The sequence below is a fragment of the Ciconia boyciana genome, chromosome 9, assembly GCF_034638445.1.
Source record: "Ciconia boyciana chromosome 9, ASM3463844v1, whole genome shotgun sequence".
In the NCBI taxonomy this organism is placed as follows: Eukaryota; Metazoa; Chordata; class Aves; order Ciconiiformes; family Ciconiidae; genus Ciconia; species Ciconia boyciana.
The window spans coordinates 26,821,317-26,838,829 of record NC_132942.1 but is presented as its reverse complement, the minus strand read 5'-3'; the positions used below and the strand labels follow the sequence as shown (position 1 = coordinate 26,838,829).

The 17,513-nt window shown below is 41.7% G+C and overlaps 1 protein-coding gene across 1 annotated transcript in view; it reads left to right on the top strand.

Annotated features, from left to right (window-relative positions):
* Positions 1-308: 308 nt before the first annotated feature.
* Positions 309-17,513, top strand: part of LPCAT2 (lysophosphatidylcholine acyltransferase 2) — a 37,170-nt gene continuing 19,965 nt past the window's right edge. The window contains exons 1-7 of the mRNA XM_072872583.1: positions 309-542; positions 6,775-6,914; positions 8,004-8,221; positions 9,563-9,675; positions 12,838-12,898; positions 13,913-13,971; positions 16,591-16,625. Coding sequence (XP_072728684.1) covers positions 435-542; positions 6,775-6,914; positions 8,004-8,221; positions 9,563-9,675; positions 12,838-12,898; positions 13,913-13,971; positions 16,591-16,625 — 734 coding nt within the window. The 5' untranslated portion in view covers positions 309-434. The remainder of the gene's footprint in view (positions 543-6,774; positions 6,915-8,003; positions 8,222-9,562; positions 9,676-12,837; positions 12,899-13,912; positions 13,972-16,590; positions 16,626-17,513) is intronic.

Genomic DNA, 17,513 nt, shown 5'->3' with positions numbered 1-17,513 from the left:
TTATAGGAGGCGCACATGACTATGCTCAGCGCGGAACAGCCGCGGAGGGGGAGGAAAGGGCGGGCAGGGCTCTCGGGGCTGCCTGGCCATCGCAGCGGGCAGGAAACCCCACCGCCTCCCTCGGGTTTCGGCCCGGCAGCTCCCGCCTCAGCACCGTCTCCTCAGAAAACACGGGGCGGGGCCGGTGCGGCACCGCCTGCAGCCGGGCGCAGCCAAGGGCAGCCTGCCCCGCCTTCATCTGCCCTGAGGGGACCTGCCCCGAGGCGGGGCTCCCCGAGGTGGGCCGGGCCGGGCCGGGCCGGGCCGGGCCGGGCCGGGCCGGGCCGGGCAGGGCAGGGCAGGGCAGGGCAGAGGTGCCGCGGCCCACCCCGGCGGCTCATGCGCAATCGCCCCGGGTGGGGGAGCGCGGCGGCGGCGGCGGGACCGGCGGGAGCATGGCGCAGCGGGTGCTGCCGCTGCCCAGGCAGCAGTCCTTCTGCCCGCCCACCATCCCCAACCCCTTCGTCCACCCGGGACGCCTGAGCGCTAGGGACAAGCTGCGGGTAAGGCTAGCGGCGCGGGCGTGAGAGGGCGCCGGGGCGCGCCCTGCCCGGCGGGCCGGGGCCGGCCTAGGGCTGCCCGGTGTTCGGATGCGCATTAGTGCGGACGGGAACCCAACCGGCAGAGCGGTGGGGGAGGCCGTCACCCCCAGCGCTGGCAGTGCTGCGCCGGGCGCGGTTTTCTGCCAACTTGTCTGAACCAGCGTTACTTTCGCCGCTCTGAACCAAGGGATTGTCACCAATGCGGTGTGACGGTCAGTGGTCGTTTTAAAAAGACCTCCTTCCAATAGGAGAATACGGCTGTGTGAATAAATACTGTTTAAAACTGCGTCTTGCTCCGCCGAAAGCGCTTTCCTGTCTGACAGGAGCACGGGTGCTGCTGGGCTCTACCCTGCAGCCCGGTCCCGCCCCAGCACCGCGGTTACACCCCAGTGCCGAGCAGTGAAGGGACAGTAGCAAACCGGACAATTAAACATCTACAGCTCTTATCTTTTCCAGGAAAAGGCATCTAGTAAGAATACTTCCTTCTCAAGTACGGCATAGAGAGCAGAAAATGAATAGGTTATGTAAATGGTCAAAGCAAAGATGCAAAAAGTGTTCAGCGTAAAAAAAGTCACTGTTTTTTGAAATTAAGTTCTTCAAGCCATCGCTCCTCAGAGTCCCCAAACTACATGCTTGCTCTACACACACACACAGGCTTATCGACTTCAAACGTAAACTTCTAACACAAGATTTGCAAAAAGCTTTTGAAAAGATTTGCACGATCATTCCAGATAACACATTACTCGTAGAGAAAACAGGAGTCCTGTTTGACTCCAGTTTGCATCCTTGTTTGAATCGCAAGAATGAAATACTATCCACCTATCCATCGTGTCAGATGCCTCAGCTGTAGAGTGAAGATGATGATAACTTCTCTCTGATATGACAAGCTAAAATAGAAAACAACTTTTTACAGTAATCCTGTTTCAGATGCTTAAGTCACTTTAGGCTGATTTTAAGCCTGGGGGGGGAGGAGTTAATCTCTTGGTTCTGTACTGCAGTGTGGACAACAAAAAAGGTATCCCCAGTTCCACTGGGTTACTGACTGGTGTCACTGGCTGAACTGAATTAGGCTTCTGAGCTGAATGCTGTCCCAATACAGCTTGTGTACAAGCACACACAAGACTTACAGGGTACTTTTACAATTAAGAAAGCAAACAGTATTTCTGGGCTTTGATTTTTAAAAACATTCTCTTTAAAAATTGAGCTGATGAACCAAATGTGAACTGACATCTCAGTGAGGACAATGAGGATGTCAGTGTGTAGGTGAACTTACAGCATTTTCTGCTGATTGTTATAAATATCTGAGGCTGATGTGCAACTAAGTTATTTTACGTTTCATACAGCTCTTCCTGAAGTTATAAATAATGTTTGCCCTGAAGGTAGCTGGGTGGAGGAAATGTGAGAAACCTGGAAAATAATTTCAAGTCTTTTTATCCCCTATGTTTTACTAGCAGCCTGAAACACATTTCAAGTGCATCTGAATCAGTAGCTGTAAGCATGAACCCCAAGGTAAAGATTCCAGTTTCTTAATGAGGTTCCAGAAAGGGACAGCTTTCTGTGCTGGCTGCTCTTTGTAGAGGATGCACAGACTACTTTCAAAAGCTTGCAGTTTTAAGCTACAATTACCATTTTAGCTATAATAAATATGTCCTATTTTTTTCCTTCAGGAGGAAGTGATGAAAAACATGGTATGTCTTAAAGCAAGACATACTCCATACATAACTCCACAATGCACCTGGAAGGAAGAGCACCCAGCTGGGTCAGGGCCTGGTGCTAGTGAACTTTGAAGCAAAATTGCAGTAGTCACAGGATTTTAAAGCAGAAAGACACAAGAGAGACATCCTTTTTGTATTGTGTGTTGCTCCCTTCTGTTCTGTTTCCCCTATAGTCATAGAGACTAGGATATTTCCTACTGTCTGCTTTATCCCATAAATATCTGCTCTTCTGTTGCCCAGGACTGTGTATGGGACCAGCTAGGAATCAGAGCCTTACCAGAGAGTGTTACTATAAACTTCAAAAAAGGGAAGTGTCCCTTCTTTTCCCATTTAAATCAAGTGTAGTATATCTCCACTCTTGCATGTTAAAAGATTGTTTTGTATATTTCCCCTATTCTATACTATTCCTTTAACATACACTGATAAAAACAGATACAATTTCAAAACCCTCTCTGGGAGCCCAAAGCTGGATTTTCATATGTTGGTGAACGCCTTGAATGTAAAGGCTGCTGTCCCCTGATGAATGGAGCTTGAAAGTGAGACAGGCTAGCTGTTTGCATTTAATTCAGCTTCAAATATAAAGATAGGCTGTAGCCAGACTGAAAAGTGGAGTGAGAAGATTTTACAATTTTTTGCCAATCCTTATATTGCTAATAGTTTACCAGCCAATGAGATTTTTGTCTTTCTTTAGAATGTGCAAAACAAGGATCAGTTGTGCTGTGCTAAACATCTGCATGTGCCAAACAAGAGTTTAAAACAGTTATTCAAATACTTCTGTTTTCCATCTTCTGACTGAATCTGGCTGCAATTCATTGTTGGGATTTTTTCATTTTTTAGTTTTAGTTCTGTTCATCGTGATTGGCTCGCCCTCTTAACTTCTGAACTGCACTGCAAAGCACAAATACTAGTTAAGTCATGACTAGATTTTCCTTTATTCAGAAGAGATGCTCAGTGGATTTATGGAACAGTGAACTATGTAATGGCACAACCAGCATGCTAAAAGCAAGATTATTTTTAATCCTGTGCATGGAAGTAAGCAGCTAGACTGCCTGGCAGAGAGCTGTGATATACTGTGGACGCTCATGGAAGACCCTGTCTTGCTATGCAGGTACTGCTTTGGGAGATAGTCCATCTGCTCACAGTTGCAGATGTCAGGGGAGTTCAGTTGCAGTTGGGCTTCATTCTGGTCCCCAGCCTGCTCTTCTGCTGCTTCCTAGATAACTTGTCAGCAGCTGAAGTTTCAAACTGGATTCTGTGGCTTTCTGATAGACCTGCTTTTCCCCTTTCCTGGTTCTTGACATCAGTGACAGTGTAATCCCATGTATTGCTTAAGGGTCAGTCAGCTGTGGGGGTGTGACCTGGACAGCAAAGACTACTGCAGGTGTCTGCAACAGCTGCAGTGACAGGCTATGCAGTTGTCGCCGATACCTTAAATAGAAAGTACACGGGTGATTCCAAATGTGGGAAAAGGTTCTTTGGATGACTCAGAATAATTCTGTCTTTGTGATTACTGTATACAGAAGCTGGAGTGGCTCTGATCCTACTTAGTAGTTACTAAACTTTGAACCTGTATTTTTTTCTGTATATTTTTATCCTATACTTTTTCTTTTCTAGCCTACCTTGACCTTTCTCTTTTCTGTCCTTTTCTTACCCTACTCTGCAGCTGATGGAGCAGAAATCAACTCTGCCTCATTACACAGTGACCTAGAAAGCCAATAGCTTGCATCAGCAAATCAGTACCACCTGTGTATCTGCCTAAAATAGATTAATGAATGTATTAAAGTTTTGAGGAAAGGATTGTTTTGCTTTTGCTATTGCCTCTTTTATTTTTCACTGTAGGTCAGTGCATAAATATTCCTTTTTTTTCATAAAGAAAAAAGTTATTTTAAGTCAAAACACACTGATTTATGCTTATGCTGCCCATTCTGCATAACTGAATGCAGCTGAAATGTTGAACTGGGACTATAGATCATAGTACAAGAGGACACGTATGGAGAAAAAAAGACACATCTCATTTTGGGAGACAAGCAAGGAGTCTTGGTTGGTTTAACTTGCTACCTGATATTTTCAGATTTGCCACAACTGGCACCAAAGAGAGTGGGAGCAATAGATCTCCAGGGCTAAACCTCTCATACCCAGCTACTGAATCAATTTCTGTGATCCAGAGCAGTCCTTTTCCTGTTGTCCATGAAGTTATGGTTAAAATTCCATTGCTTGTTATATACAACTTTTATATAAAAAACATTGTATGCTTCAAGAAGGAAATAGTCATACCTGAATGTTCAGATCTCTCCTGGAGACATGTTATGTGGCAGTACTTACAGAACATAAAGAACAACACCACGTACCTGCTTCTCATCCTTATCCTAATTTACACTGTGTATCCACTATGATGTTTGGTCTGTTGTCACCGTGCCTTTTGTAACACAGAACTGCATCCTGAAAGCCCAAAACTCCTTTGAATCCTTGTCACTATCGCAGGGTTTAGAGCCAGAGGCCAGAGCCTCCCCTGAATATTGATAAGAGGACAGTAAGAGGACATTATGTGAAGATGGAAGGAATTTGGTGGGGAGGTAAAGGACTGTGTTGATGAAAGGACAATTAGAACTAACCTACTATATTAAAGAATTGGATGAATAATGCTCAAAGATGCTTATATTCCAAATGTACTACAAACATTTGTTCCTTTTTGAAGAAAAGAGATAAATTAAAATCCATTGTGTTGCTTAATAATCATAGTTCAAGTATATAAGTTGCAAACTATTTTGTAAAACTTTCTTATTATTAAAAGCCTTGCTTTTCCTGTACAGTAAATAGTCATTGCTAAACAGCTGACTAGAAAGGCTGATTTTGAGAGAGGAACACTGTTGTTCAGCTGTCCATTTTCTTAAAAAAAAAAGGCATAAAAAAATAGTAAGCTCACAAGCATAATTCTCCTTCAGTAACTTCCACCATACTTCCGAACGGGTGGAGCTGTCAGTCTGTGACTACTGATGCACTCTCATACTAAGTTTTGAGGGACTTTTAAAAACAGCCCAAAGAAAAAAAATATTCACTATTACAATTCTGCTTGGGTGTGTATTATTTTGTGCATATGTATGCGCACAGAGCTGATCCTCATCAGTGAGCAGTAGCTGAGCTGGATTAGGTGACAAAAGGAGTTGAACCGTTTACTCGCTTACCAGGAATGCTAGGCTATGACTTCCGCATGCTAACACAGCTCACCTGCCTCCCAGACCTGAGCTTGCTCAATCTGCATAGTGTTGTGTTGCGCCATAAAGGCCAACCTTCAGGATATAGTTTCTAACCTAATCTACTGGGGTAAAATAATTAAGAAGTTCTTCCTGCCCTGCCCACTACCACAGCTGCCTGTTAACAGCCTTGTGCCAATACATGTTTCCTGGAGCTGTGCACGAAAAAATGCAAGCTAAAAATTCCTTAGGGAGGGCTGGGGGTGATATTTGAGGATTATTTGCAGCCAGCACACGTTAGTGTTTCTCCTTCACCCCACTCCTTTTACAAATGCATATGAAGAACTGAAGAAGCGGTGAACCGCAATGTTCGCTTGGATCTGTTTTATACCAGTTTTGCTACCTAGCTCGGCTGTCTGTGACCGTAGCAGAACTCTCAATAGTTTGTTTTGCTTCAAGTTAAAGCGAGCTTATAACAGTTTCCTGATTGTGGGGAGGAAAGGGAACTAAGCTTTCTCAATTTATTCTGAAAAATTCAAGGAGGTCCTAGCACAGGAGGCAACCAGTTAATCTTCATAATCAGAAGGGTTCTGCTGTATGTTTACTGCGGGCGGTGAGCAAACCACTTCCAAAAGCAATGAGCCAAGAGCTGCTACAGCAGCTTCCACAGCACTGTGAAGTCTGAACCTTTGCCTTAAACCACAGGTTCAGTTTTACTGAAAACTCCATTTTACCTAAGTCCCAACTGGGGGAAATGAAGTTGTGTTGCATGTGCCCTACTCCAAGCAGTAGCAGTGAGGATCACTTGCAGCAATAGTGTGACTCAACACAAGATTTCTCGTTTTGAAAGGGCAAGAGTACATTTTAGTCATCTTAACAATCCCACTTGGCTTCTAGACAGGCAGATAGCTACAGAAGGCTCTGTAGTGGAGATAGCTATCAGCTGGGCAGACTCATCTGAGATGGTTGTATGCTGCAGACCAAGTCTAAGTATAAACTAAAGACAGCAAACTCTGTTTACCCTCTCTGTCTAACAACATCCAAGCCAAAAACTCGAATACTCAGATGTTCTGGTTCTACCTGAAACGGGAACCCAAAAGTGAAAATGAAATGCTGTGAATGACTGACTTCCTTCCCCATATGAACACTGGAATCATTAATGCTTTCCTTACTAAATCACATAGGAGTAATGTTAGTATTTTAAAGTCCATATAATGTAACTACACAGGTATCAGTGTCATTCCTGTTGATACCATTTCTTAAGATTTTTCCCCTCTTTTTTTCTAGACTGTTCTTCAGGGGATTATTTTGCTACCCCTCCGTGCCATATGCATTGCATTCATTTTACTGCTAGCATGGCTGTTTGCATCAATTGCAACTTTCCGTCACCATGGAGAAGGATCTGTGCCGCTTAAAGGATGGAGAAGGTAAAAAGTGACCAGTATTTGTGAAAACTTTGTGCCTTTTTTTTTTTTTAATACACAGCCAGGGTCTAAAGTTTTTTTTTCCCCTCTCACTCCTTTCCTCCTTTTGATTAAAGAGGAGTCCTCAGTGAAATCTTAGTTTTACCCATTTAGGTGAAGCAACTTTTTGATGAGTGTGTTTTACAACAATAGTGCAGCTTTCTAAATGGGTAGATTTTCAACTGTCTTGAGGCTAAAACAAATCTATATAAAAATCTTTATAGACTATTTGTAAGCCAGGACTTATTTCAGTAATAATACCAATAGGAATATTTGAGAAAAGAAACTCATTAAGAAAAGTATTTGGTAATATCACGTAGGCTGAGTTTCTGTGTAGCCTTTGTCATTCCTGCTATGCTATAATTTATGACAAAATTAGCTTTGACAGCTCCTCTCTTAGCTATGTTGCCCTTGAAGGAGTACTTTACAGCTGCCTCTGTGGGTTCTGGGTTTCAGTTGCTCAGCTTCTGACCTCAGAGTAATGAAGTTCCCTTCTAGTTGCGATGCACTGAAGCTGCACGCAGGAGGAGGAGACACAGGAAGTGAATTCTAACCAGACTGAGAGATTACGGAGAGTCCCGTGAAGGGAACATGTCCCCTCTCGAGGGAACATGTTCCAGTAAGGGAACATTGTCATTTAATCTTACTTGTTAAAACCAATAGTAAAAGAACAATATCAGAGTTAAATAAGTTCTTAGAAAAAGGACACTGAATCTGCTAATTAACCACCCCTCCTCGCAATAGTGTTATGCTACAATGCTATAAGATATGGCAAGAGAAATAGCATACCTGGGAGGAGGGTTTAGTGAGGTGCTGTACATTGCCTTATCTTTAAATTTATAATCTTGGTTTTAACATGAAAAGGTGATGTTCCCTTCCCTACTTCTACTTCTTCCCCTTTAGCCCTACACTCTCTCATTGAGTAGTATTGCTATCCTGTGCCTGGCTCCAGTGCTGGTGAGAACTAGGAAATCTTTCATGGGCTTCTGTTTTAAAGTACAAAAGAAATACTAACTGTAGGATGGATGGTATTTTTGTGTTTCTCTTTACAAGGAGGATGATCCAGACAACCCTCTCATGCCTAACTCGTACCTTGTTCTTCGTAATGGGTTTCCAAGTTAAAGTAAAAGGGAAAATAGCAAGTCTACTGGAAGCCCCAATCTTTGTTGCAGCTCCTCATTCAAGCTTTTTTGATGCCATTATTTCTGCCCTAACTGGAATGCCATCAATAGTGTCTAGAGCAGAGAACCTGTCAACTCCGGTATTTGGCAGTAAGTATTTACAAAAAAATAGAATGTCAGCATAAAATAAAATAAGAAGTCAGCAATTTGACATGAGGCCAAAAATCTGATCTCTGAAAGTGATTTAGGGGCAGACTTTTTTAAATCCTTAGGTTCCAAAGATATTGACAGATTATTTCCGGTGAAACCCCTCGGACAAGTTATCTTTCTGAATTGGTCAAAATGTCTAAAAGTATGCTGTTTCTTTTCAGATATGAAATATAATACCACTTTAAATTTGCTTTATACTGAAAGCATGTTTCTTAACTGCTCAGGCTAGAGGCTTTCTCTTAAAATTCTCCCAGTAGGTAGCTTGAGAAATCTGTTCGACTGCTGTCTTTTAACAGTGTGGCCCACAAATGTAGAACACGGATTAGTGAAGGTTATTTCAAAACAGACCCGAACTACAGCAATCTGGAAAATACTATATTTATAAGTTTAAACTTGCAGACACTGTTAGGGATTTTTTTTAATGGGAGTCAAACCGGGAAAGAAGAAAAGAGAAGTTACTCAAAAAGGAAATGCAAAGAATGGAGATCAAATGACTCATGCTTCTATTATTTTCTCCTCCTTTTGGCACAAAAAGAATTCCCATTTGCATTATTACTAGAATCAGCTGTAGACTTTCTGCTGGCTGTAGTGTATTCTTAAAAGAATAAGCCAACAGTAACCCAAAACTAAACTCAGCAGGCAACACAGAAAAGTGTCTTTGTAGGAAATAAACTAACTGATAATACATTGACCTTCTCTTAAAAGCACAGGAGCGAGAGACACAGAAGATAATTCCTCCTCAAGTTTCTCATCACATCGCAATAGGTCCACGCATTCTGATGTAGACTTCTGACAAAATGGGGGGTAGGGTGGGGGTGGAGGGTGTCTGTAATGTACACACGAGCTGTGTATGCTTTGGAACTGAAGAGGGTCATCTTCTTCAGCATAGGCTCAAACTACTTGTTGATTGCAGTGTGAATGAGTTAGGCCTGAGTGTGGCTTATGAGCAGAGACCCGATCAGGTCTTTTGCTTAGAATTGTGTGGAAATGCTCAGTGAAAAGATAAAAATATTAGCAGAATGCGTTTGGGTGATTTTGGCATGTTTATACCTACTGTAAAGCTCCTCAGCTGGCAGTATAGATACATCTTCTGTGTCTTACTTCCCGTTTTGCAGAATGAGAACAATAATACTACTCTTATCTATTTAGTCTGAAAGTTGTTTGTGCAGAGTCTGTCTCCTAGTATAAGAATAACAATTTTTTTGCTACAAGGGAGCCTTGAACCCATGTGTTTTCTAAGCACTAGCATAAGACAAAAAAATTTTTTTATCTCTTTCACAGCAATTTTAAGTTCCCTTCAGCCTGTATCAGTTTCTCGTCAAGACCCTGATTCACGAAAGAATACAGTCACTGAGATAACTAAGCGGGCATTATCAAGAGGCCAGTGGCCACAGGTAATAAATAGTAATACTATTCTGTCATGTATTCATATTCCATATTCATTGTGCATCATAATACCACAAGTGCCCAGCTGAACAGGATTCTGTTGATGTACGGAGATGAAGTCAGCTCTCAGATATATGACTGTTGTAGGAAAGGAAGACGAGAGGCTGGTGCCCAAAAAGTTTTGTCATGGCAAATGGGTCAGTTAAAATCCAGCCAGTACCAATTGCTGTTCCAAAATGCAGATGCTCGTGGCCTTCTCTTTTCCCTATTTAAGTCTTAACATGCTGTCTTCAGTGTAGCAGATGACTTGGATTGGTATATGTGAATCAGTATTCTCAAGCTAGCTCATGTGTGAGAAGCTATTGCAGAGCTGTACTCACAACAGTTTGGGGATGAGCAGTTGATGAGATGAGTAACCCGGGCTGTCCAGGCTCCAGCATGAACAGTACTTAAGCTTAAAACATCAGTTTCACATGTGAAGAATAGCTGAGGTGAAACTCAGTTCAATCTTTAGGTTAATAATGCAGTAAAAACAAGACTTTTAGATTGGTCTGAATTGTGGTAAGATTTTAACGTGGAAGCAATAGTTACTGATTCTCCACACTGTTTCCCATGGTCATTCCTCAGCAGCAAGCTGCTGTTGCGGTCCTAGGCCTTGTATGGCTTTCCATGCTGAAGAGCTAGTGGAGCAGGGATTGCTCTGGAGGGAGAAGAATGTTGAGGCAGCAGTTCTGCTGCTCTTACAACAGGCAGAGAGCTGGGATGGAAATTGCATCCTTTGCAAGAAGGAAAATCAGGAACAGTTGTGAACCTACTAACATCTCATTTGGCAGTGCCTCTCTGCTTTCTTCTGTTGCATTGACTGTGGTCTGATGTTGCCTTCAGATACTACAAATACAGTATCATTGCCACGCTGCTGGAGAAATACAGTCAGTATCACTGACTGTATTTCTTCAAAGATATCCTGTGTGGATTTGTGTATAAATTCATGCTTTGTGTTTTGAATTAGTTTAACTTGTTTTCTTAAGGGTTAATTTGCTTAACATAAAAAATTAAAAACTCAAAGAAGTGACTGATTAAGTAGCTAAAGTCACAAGATCTGTTTAGTCATAGTTGGCTACCTCCTAAATGATTGAGAAGAGTTACCTTTTCCTTCACTTTTGTTCCAATGAATGGCTCTTGAGGAAAATTAAAAGAGGCTAGTGAAAATATAGACTTGGGTAGCAGGTATCCCTATGGCAGCTAGACCTGAATGCACTGCTCTGCTCTGTGAATAATCTCTAGAAACAGAGAACATTCAAGTGTAACTGTTTCTCATTCAGAGGGAAGACCAACACTTGCCACTTTTTTTGAAATGGCATTATTTAGACATTTCATGCATCTTTTTTACTTAGCAAGCACCTTACAAAAAGCTTTTCAGTTAGTGTTTAGGCTACTTTAATTTGACTCATAAATGCATTTTTCTAAGCTGCCGTAAGAATTTTTAGAGCCTCCGTTATTTTTTTCACCTTGTCAATTATATGGAGGATTTTAAATATGCACACATCAAAGCTAGCAAGGCTTTTTTTGTAATACTGTGCTTACAAACTAAACTGATGCTTATGATTTGCTAAACTGTTGCTAACTGGATGAAGTGATTCCAACAAAGCCCTGGTAGACCTAATCTCTGCTGAAAACAGCATGGGGAGGAAAGGGGAATTGGCTTAACACTAGTTCTGCACTTGGGATAAAACCTAGATCTATGTTACAGCATAAATAGTCTATGAGTCAAGTAATCTGGGAATCGCCAAGACTGAGTCAGCAGGTACTACTCGGAGTGTCACTGGATGATTCCTAGTCCAGTGCCCTGGCTACACCTTCCTCCTCTTTTTTTGTGGGTTTTTTTTTGTTTGGTTTTTTTTTTGAAACTTGACCACAAGATGATGTCTGTCATATCCTCTTCAGGGTACCTGGGCTGCATTCTCAGCACAACAGAAAAGGAGTAGCTGGATTCCCCATTCCCTCTGTCTAAAACCAACACACAACAGGCTGAGTAGCACTTGTGCTTATTAATAGCATGAAGTTGATTACTGCTTCTCCCAACCCTGTACCAAAAGAAGGGGGAAGGAAAGAATGATTACTTATGCTTTGGTCAGTCCCATATGTTTTCTGGGACTTAGGACATATGCTAAGCAGAAACATACCCTTTTTGTGTCCATAGCACCAGCGAACAATTTCTGATTACAGAATGCATAGTCAAAGACTAACTGTAAATCAGTATGTGCAGCTGTCTCTATCATATTTTAGAATAGCCTGTGCCTCTTGGGTATGACCTAATGATGCCCTCTTTCATCTAGCCTTGACCTGTTCATTTGGACTGAAGTGGGAGCACACCTTGAGCACTCTTTTGATCCAGACCAGTTCTTGTGCTGAGTTGTTTTTGGAATGCTGCTTTCAATCCTGTAGTGATATGAGAAACATAAAGCTTCCTTGTATTCCATAGGGGGCTGGATTTGGTGTGTCACATTGCAGGTCACTGCACATCTAATCTAGTATCTTTCAGACACTAATTCAGAAACCTTCTGGGTATTTGGTGTGTCTGAGTCATTCACGTTCAGAGGCTATGTAGTGGTGTGTAATGCCTTCAGAGATCTGCATCACAGATGCACATACTCTCTCAGCCTTTTGCTGCTACCCCTCAAACTGTGATCTTCTCATCACAGCTGGCATCTTGACTCATGTTGATAGCATCTGTGCTGTAAAGGCTCAAGTACCTTATGCACTTATGTCAGCCCAGACTCTTGATGTTTATACACCCAGCAGTTCAGTAAGGAGCTGCCAGCAGAGGAACAATTTTCATATCATTACTAACACTAAACATTTCAAGTAAAACGCTTAAAGCCTTTTGTACCACATTTCTGAACTGGTAAAGGCCTCTCCCCAGAACTCCTCTCTTACAAAGCATTTGTTTCCAAATCAACATGGATCAGGTTAACAGGTTAATATTACTGTGAGCATCCTTCACTTATTTGTTCATTTCCTTTTGAAGCAGTAATGATATTCTTGTGATACAGTGTAACATCACAGAGCTTGCATAAAAAGTCAGCCTTTAGGTTACTGATGCTGAAGTATAACCTTTTTATGAAGTGTGTATGTGTGTATATTTGTATTTCTTTCTCTTTAAATCCAAGATACTGATTTTCCCAGAAGGCACCTGCACAAACCGATCTTGCCTGATCACATTTAAACAAGGTGAGAGATTTTGTCAAATTGTTGTTGGAAAAAAATGTGTGAAATATTAATTTGGTAGTTCTGGTAAGGCCTATAGTTCTGCAGGTACATCATCCACAACAGCACTGTAGTAATGTCTTGCATCATTAAAGTTTCAGTGGCATTAAACCCACTATTTTTCTACTAGTCAGTTTACTTTTCTGATTTTTGGTATTTGTAGGATGCAAAATACCTATGATGTATACGGTTAGTTGGTTGGGTTTTTTTTCTGGTTACAGTTTTAATCTAATTTATTTACCCAGAAACTTGACTGTGATTATGAGATTAACTACCAAAATAGATGCTATTTATGATGTTCTTTTTATCTCAACTTACAGTCATGCCATCTTAGATTCCTGTAAATTTTGCCATGCAAAACTTAGCAACCACGTTACAAAATCTCTTTGCGTAGTGCTTAGCAAGGCAGGCCCAATCCATTATTTTTAACACAGAAAGATGCTTGATAGCATCACATATTATTGGATTGTTGTGCTGCACTTCAGTTAAAGCCATGTTACTTTCCTTTCTTACTGTTGTACCGTGTTGTGGGTAGCAAAGTTACAAAACCAGTACTACATGCTCAGATCCGTATCACTTATGAAGATAATCAGAACAGAGAAGGGTTCAGGAAATGCTCAACAGCCTTGTGAGCATCTAATCCTTTGAAATGAATGCCAGTTGATGGGGAGATAATACAGAGCAAATGAATTTGAACAGTCCAGGAATCTTGGGCAGCTTTCTCCTTGAAATGGAGACTAACCTTTTTCTGTCCTGACATCTTGCTAGTTGCGCTGCTGGTTTAAAAAAAAAAAAAAAAAAAAAACCTCCCCCCCAAAACAAAATGAAAAAACCTCACAACAGAAAGAACACTTCCCATTCTTCTCGCCTTTTTAAAAATTTCTTCTTCCAGATACCATGTCTTACACGAATCACTTAAAACTCCCGACTGCTGTATTAAGCTTAGTCTTAACAGTCAATTCTAATTTGTGGTTGCAGGTGCCTTTGTTCCACGAGTCCCTGTACAACCTGTGTTGCTCCGATACCCCAACAAGCTGGTAAGCAGAATATTCTCTATCACTAACTAGTAATATGGAAGTCAAAATGCTGACTTAAACAGTACCTACGATCAATATTTTGCATTGTCACTGAAGAATCTATTGTCCTGAGCTTTAGCATTGGAGAGCTCCTGGAAGCAGCTGGGCTTCCCAAGTGTCACCATGGTGTAGTTGCTATTCTGATTGTGAAAAACTTACTGCTGGGCTTCTTAGCTATAGTTAAAAGTAAGACGGAGCATGGGAAAGTATTGCAGCGGAAGTTAGAAACTTCCTGCAAAGCCACAGAGCCTGTACTTTGAAGTCTAAAATGCACACAACTTCCCTACTGGTCATCATTTTTTGATGTTAAGCTCAAAATACTCTTATTGCAAAGGGACTTGCAAAGTTTCACTTCAGCAGATCATCTTGAGTGTCATCACATGGCATGTAGAGGATAACCAAGGGATCAAGCCCAACCAGCATGGGTTTAGGAAAGGCAGGTCCTGCTTGACCAACCTGATCTCCTTCTACGACAAGGTGACCCGCCTAGTGGATGAGGGGAAGGCTGTGGATGTTGTCTAACTAGACTTCAGTAAAGCCTTTGACACAGAATCCCACAGTATTCTCCTGGAGAAACTGGCTGCTCATGGCTTGGATGGGTGTCCTCTTCGCTGGGTAAAGAACTGGCTGGATGGCCGGGCCCAAAGAGTGGTGGTGAATGGAGTTTACTCCAGTTGGCAGCTGGTCACAAGTAGTGTCCCCCCAGGGTTCTGTGCTGGGGCCAGTTCTGTTTCATATCTTTATCAATGATCTGGACGAAGGGATCGAGTGCACCCTCAGTAAGTTTGCAGACAACACCAAGTTGTGTGGGAGTGTTGATCTGCTTGAGGATAGGAAGGCTCTGCAGAGGGACCTGGACAGGCTGGATCGATGGGCCGAGGCCAATTGTATGAGGTTCAACGAGGCCAAGTGCAAGGTCCTGCACTTGGGCCACAGCAACCCCATGCAACGCTACAGGCTCGGGGAATAGTGGCTGGAAAGCTGCCAGGCAGAAAAGGACCTGGGGGTGCTGGTTGACAGCCGCCTGAATATGAGCCAGCAGTGTGCCCAGGTGGCCAAGAAAGCCAACGGCATCCTGGCTTGTATCAGAAATAGTGTGGCCAGCAGGACTAGGGAAGTGATCGTGCCCCTGTACTTGGCACTGGTGAGGCCGCACCTCGAATCCTGTGTTCAGTTTTGGGCCCCTCACTACAAGAGAGACATTGAGGTGCTGGAGCATGTCCAGAGAAGGGCAACGAAGCTGGTGAAGGGTCTAGAGCAGAAGTCTGATGAGGAGCGACTGAGGGAACTGGGGTTGTTTAGCCTGGAGAAAAGGAGGCTGAGGGGAGACCTTATCACTCTCTACAACTACCTGAAAGGAGGTTGTAGAGAGGTGGGGGTCGGTCTCTTCTCCCAGGTAACAAGTGATAGGACAAGAGGAAATGGCTTCAGGTTGTGCCAGGAGAGGTTTAGATTGGATATTAGGAAATTTTACTTCACTGAAAGGGTTATCAAGCATTGGAACAGGCTGCCCAGGGAAGTGGTTGAGTCGCCATCCCTGGAGGTATTTAAAAGACGTTTAGATGAGGTGCTTAGGGACATGGTATAGTGGTGGTCTTGGTAGTGTTAGGTTAACGGTTGGACTCGATGATCTTAAAGGTCTTTTCCAACCTATACGATTCTGTGATTCTGTTTCTGAACAGAAGCAAAGCTGAGCCATGCAGTACCTCCAACATCCCCTCCTTCAGGCACTTTTGTGTTTCTTCAGGAGGGCAGCTTTGCAGATGGTTCTTTTCATGCAACTTTCCCTTGTTTTGCCAAGTAAATGTTTACGCTTTCTGCCAAGTATAGGGGTACAGACGTATGGCTCTGATTCACTGACAGGTGTAATGCTGGGACATGTGTCTAGCAACTTGTTAACTTTTTTTATTATCTGGTCATTCAGCAAATCCAGAGAAGACCACAGTTTTCATTCCTCATGGTTTTTAAGATGAAAAACAAGTGATTGTTATTGTTGTTATTTACAAATATTCCTTTGTAAAATCCTTTTACAGATCAATTTCAAAACAGTGAAGTGAACCACTAAAGGGGATTGGTATGGCATTTCACTGATAGAATTTAAGGATCTGCAGTACACATTGTAAAAATCATATATAGGAAGTATATATATGCTTCCAAAGCAAAAAAAGGAAAGCAACATGATGATAGATTACCTAGGCAGAAATGTCCTTAAAAACTAAATCAAACATATTTATGAGGGTGCCTTTCTAAAGGGACTGGTGACGTCCTCTGGAAAAGTCTTACTAGATTATTTTTTCCTACTTCTGTTGTTTGGATCAGAATGAATGATTTAAAATATCTAAGTAACTATATAAATTTTATTCCCAATTGTTGATACTATCAAAAGTCTGCCATGCTTATTTCCAGATTTTTAAGGCAAGGAATCCTAGTCGCCTTGACACCTTTATTTATTTTCACTACAGGACTATAAAACCATCATCTGCTTTTACTAAACTTGTGCCTGTTTTATATTGTAACTTATCTGCTCTCTAACATTCTTCTGGTTTTGTCATACATGTCTGTGTTTTTTTTTTTCCTTAGGATACTGTGACCTGGACATGGCAGGGCTATTCATTGTAAGTTTCTTAATCCTACTGAAAACTACATATAGAGTTTTTTTCCCCCATTGCTAAACAGTCTGCCAAACAGATTCAGCTAAGCCAAGACACGTGTTCTTCTAGATCTGTTTTTATGAGGGGGAAATACTTGGGGCTAACGCTGTCATGCAGTAGATTTGATATCTGAATGGCTAGAGAAAGGATTTGCAAATGGGGAAGCATTATTTCTAGCTCTGCCACCATTTTGTTTAATTTTCTCCTATATTTTGCACGTTATGCTAGTGCAAAAGAAAGATTTGAAATTCTTTTTCTTTAGGGAGCAATCATAGTCATCAAAACCCATAGATGTTTACCGTCTCCTACGTGGTATACAAACAAGAAAAAATAAATGTTATTTTATCCCCTCTGTTTATTCATTTCTTCATCTCATTTGAACGAGTCTTATGAGAGTAAATGAAGATGGGCAAAACAAGTATTAATTTTCCCCATCTTTCCCCATTCTAACATCTAGGATTCTTCAGATTTTTATTTTTGCCTGACTCAACAAAAGCAATTGTTTTGAGATCCCAGTGAAGAGGCTGTATATATAGTATCTGACATTGAAATAATAACAAATATTTCAATAAACCATTTAGGCAATGGATCTGTGTTTATTTCTCAACACAGGTGGCCTTCTAATATGCTAAAATATTTTATTAAAGTATTAAAAAACCTTTACAGCGGCACTGAAAATATGTCTGGAAAATATTTTCCACCTTATAACCATTCATTAAAATGTGGGATTTGCAGAATCCATATACCACATTTTCATGTGGAATATGTAGTGTATCTAAGCAGAGTGGTACTGATTTACTAAGTGACTAAAATTTTTAAGGCAACTGATTTTGAAACATGTCTGAACTAACG